A 4,318-nucleotide genomic window follows, 5' to 3' on the forward strand; every position below is an offset into this window, starting at 1 on the left:
ATTAGCTAAACTTAAAATATTGTTTAAATTTTATTTTACTTTATGATTTCAATGCATTTTTATTTTATTTTTTTATTGCGAGAACTGAACACAAGCTATAAATAGTTTATGTGTACAATTTTTTATGATTTATTTGCCATTATAATTTGACTAATTAAAATTCCCAGTTCATTTAATGCTTAGAAAATATAATTTTCTTCTACGAAAACACTCCCAAAGAGAATTACAATCTTCAGGATAAATGGCTTGTAAAATGAATGATGCTTGATAGAACTATGAGATACAATATGGGATTCTTTGGTTCACATGCCTTATATCCTATCACAGGTAAATATGCGACATGAGAATAAGGGGGTGACACAAGAGCTTACAGTCTATGAGGATGAGGGGGGACACAAGAGCTTACAGTCTATGAGGATGAGGGGGTGACACAAGAGCTTACAGTCTATGAGGATGAGGGGGTGACACAAGAGCTTACAGTCTATGAGGATGAGGGGTGACACAAGTGCTTACAGTCTATGAGGATGAGGGGGTGACACAAGAGCTTACAGTCTATGAGAATGAGGGGGTGACACAAGAGCTTACAGTCTATGAGGATGAGGGGTGACACAAGAGCTTACAGTCTATGAGATTGAGGGGGTGACACAAGAGCTTACAGTCTATGAGGATGTGGGGGACACAAGAGCTTACAGTCTATGAGGATGAGGGGGTGACACAAGAGCTTACAGTCTATGAGGATGAGGGGGGACACAAGAGCTTACAGTCTATGAGGATGAGGGGGTGACACAAGAGCTTACAGTCAATGAGGATGAGGGGGTGACACAAGAGCTTACAGTCAATGAGGATGAGGGGGTGACACAAGAGCTTACAGTCTATGAGGATGAAGGGGGGACACAAGAGCTTACAGTCTATGAGGATGAGGGGGTGACACAAGAGCTCACAGTCTATGAGGATGAGGGGGTGACACAAGAGCTTACAGTCTATGAGGATGAGGGGGTGACACAAGAGCTTACAGTCTATGAGGATGAGGGGGTGACACAAGAGCTTACAGTCTATGAGGATGAGAGGGTGACACAAGAGCTTACAGTCTATGAGGATGAGGGGGTGACACAAGAGCTTACAGTCTATGAGGATGAGGGGGTGACACAAGAGCTTACAGTCTATGAGGATGAGGGGGTGACACAAGAGCTTACAGTCTATGAGGATGAGGGGGACACAAGAGCTTACAGTCTATGAGGATGAGGGCAGGACACAAGAGCTTACAGTCTATGAGGATGAGGCGGGACACAAGAGCTTACAGTCTATGAGGATGAGGGGGTGACACAAGAGCTTACAGTCTATGAGGATGAGGCGGGACACAAGAGCTTACAGTCTATGAGGATGAAGGGGGATAAGGAAGCGGAACATAAATAATTCTATCTGTATTTTTTTATTTGTACAATATAAATGTCATCTAGAAAACATTGGCAACGTCTTATCATACATGATGTTTTATACTGGTTTGCATTTCTTCAATAAAATGATCTTTTTAGCCATTTTCTCTTCTGCTGGTGAGTTTTCTTTTAAGTTAGGATTTTAAAATTACTTTTAGGTCACTTTTACACAATCAGTATTGGTGTTATGCAATTTTAGACCAATACTACAAGCAGGAATACATACAAAAAGTATCATTTATCCGTATTTTTCCTGTTTTGCATTTGATATCAATTCCTTTTTTTGGCTGAAAAAAATAATGATTCAAAAATGCTAACTCAACAAAAATGTTGAATGTTAAAACAAAAGCCTTAATTTGTTACATATTAATACTGGAGATGAACAACAATGTTTTTCTATTTTAATTTTTTAGTTCTCTTAAAAAACACATATTTATAGTAAATATAATTTGTTCTTTTGTCTTAACATAATCTGATATACAGCAAGGTGAATTTTTTTAGGCAGGTATGGAAAAAATAGTATGCTTTAAAAAATAGTTTTCTATCAATCAACAAAATGCAAAATAAAATAAAAAATATATAATTCTAAATCCTATCAAAATTCCGTGTGATCCGACCCTTGTTTTCAGAATAGCATTAATTCTTCTAGAGACACTTACAGTCTTTGATGAAACTTGCCAGAGAGGTTGTTCCTACATCTCCGAGAACTGAGCACAAATCCTTCAGACTCAGACAAGGAGATGTTGAGGCAAATTTACCCGTCCGGATTTCTTCACAGAAAGTGCATTGTCCGACGATCATGCACTGTGCCGTGATTCACTAAGATCCTGCGCCCGATATCCTGCATGTGTCGTTTCCTGCTCAGGTCCCCGGAGTTCACCATCTTCTTCCTGGTGCATGTAAGTGCTTGGGCTTGCAACACAATTTGAAAATTAAATCCTGCGCTCAGTCCGAATCAGTCGGATCGTCCCACGGCACCCCCTCTAAATTGCGTTGCATGGAAGCAGCGCAGCTGTGCCAAAAAAAGGGTTGTATGCAACACTGTGCCAAAAAAAGGGTTGTGTACAACACAATCGCAACGCACCCACTACTTAAATACCTGTGCAAGCTTTTTCCCAGTTAAAAAAAAAGGGCACAGTCCAAAAAAAGTGTGTCGCAAAGCCTTAGTGAATGTTCCCTGTTAGGTTGATGTCTCTCTGGGTTCCATGTCATAATGTCCAGAAATCTGTGTTCTTCCTCAAATGTTTGTCTACCTACCACTTAGGATCAAGCAGGCAATTAGGCAGGGATAGTTGGGGCAGTAGTTTAGGCTCTGGACTCACCGTCAGTAATTTCCATGACCCTGCTTGGAGGTTTTGCAATATGTTTGAATAGCTGTACATCCAACAGGTGCATATGGAATGCATTGTTTTATTTGTCATACATTTTTTACATATAAACCTTTTATTATGATTATTATTATTATTTTTATTCATATTCTCTAGTTGTACTTTATGCCATCTTGTTTCTCCCTAGGATTCTTTCATCATTCAAAACCCTCTGATGACCCTTGATGTCTTAAGGCCTATTAGTCAACATGAATAACAGAACACTGGCAACTGAATTCATCTTGTTGGGTTTCTCCAAAGACTTCGGCATTAATTTCATCTTGTTTGTGTTATTTTTCCTGATTTATTTGATGACGGTCATTGGAAATGGTCTAATAATTCATATTATAATCTTCACGCCTCAGCTGCACACCCCCATGTACTTCTTCATTTGCAAGCTCTCCTTCATAGACTTATGCAATTCATCTTCTGCCTTGCCCAAAATGTTGGTGGACCTTCTGTCCACTGAACGTATGATATCACTAGTGGCCTGTCTTGCCCAAGTCAATATCCTGCTATTCATCGGGACCGCAGAGTGTTTTCTTCTAGTCCTGATGGCCTTCGATCGATGCTTGGCCATATGTTTACCTCTGCATTACCCGGTTCTGATGAAGTGGACCATCTGCCAAACACTAGCAGCCATGATTTGGGTGCTCAGTGTACTGATTATCATTCTCCCATCATTCCTGATGCCCGTAGACTTATGCTACCCCAACCACATCAATCACTTCATGTGCGAATCTCTTGCCGTGCTACAATTATCATGTTACAGAAATTACATCAAGGAACTTGTGATCTTTTTATTGAGTTTTGTGACCATTCTGATTCCTTTTTGCTTTATAATCGTGTCTTATGTTTGTATTGTTATCTCTGTATTAAAGATTAGGTCAGTATCAAGAGCTAAGTCTTTTTCTACGTGCACCTCTCACGTCGTTGTGGTAGCCATGTACTTTGGAGCAGGTATGGTCACATATCTGGGACCATCATGGGACAAGTCGTCAAACCATGGGAAATATGTTTCCATATTTTATGTTATTATTGCTCCATTTCTGAATCCCATCATTTACAGTCTGAACAACAGGGAGGTGAAGAAGTCATTTAAAAATATTTCTATGAGACAATGTAAATTACCTTTTACCTTAAGCATTGAGGATTTAGCACTGGATAACGTTACGTAATTTGCATTAAAGGGGTATTCCAGGAATATGAATATCTGATGCAAAAACCCATTATGCTATAAATAAATGAATACAACAAAACTCAATGACCCAGATTTATTATTAGTGAGCCTATAATGACGTACAGACTGTATTATGTGCAGTTTGCCGCACTAATGTGCAAAGTATTGCAGATTATTGAAGACCAGCCAAAAGCACTTAAACGGACAAAAAAACTGGCACAAACGCTTTATAAATACATGTGCAAGCAGTTATGTGCAATATGCATCGAAAAACTGGTGCAGCCAGTTTTGCAAATGTGCCTCAATGTCTTTAGCCACAAAACTGAGCTTAAATAGTT

General features: G+C 39.3%; 1 protein-coding gene across 1 annotated transcript; it reads left to right on the forward strand.

Annotated features, from left to right (window-relative positions):
- Positions 1–3,009: 3,009 nt before the first annotated feature.
- Positions 3,010–3,978, forward strand: LOC140122977 (olfactory receptor 2D2-like). Its single transcript, XM_072144226.1, has one exon. The coding sequence runs from the start codon at positions 3,010–3,012 to the stop codon at positions 3,976–3,978; it is 969 nt and encodes a 322-aa protein (XP_072000327.1).
- Positions 3,979–4,318: the final 340 nt, after the last annotated feature.

The sequence above is a fragment of the Engystomops pustulosus genome, chromosome 3 (genome assembly GCF_040894005.1).
Source record: "Engystomops pustulosus chromosome 3, aEngPut4.maternal, whole genome shotgun sequence".
NCBI lineage: Eukaryota > Metazoa > Chordata > Amphibia > Anura > Leptodactylidae > Engystomops > Engystomops pustulosus.

Excerpts from the sequence above, each read along its gene's own strand:
- LOC140122977 (XM_072144226.1), top strand. The coding sequence starts at position 3,010 with ATGAATAACAGAACACTGGCAACTGAATTCATCTTGTTGGGTTTCTCC.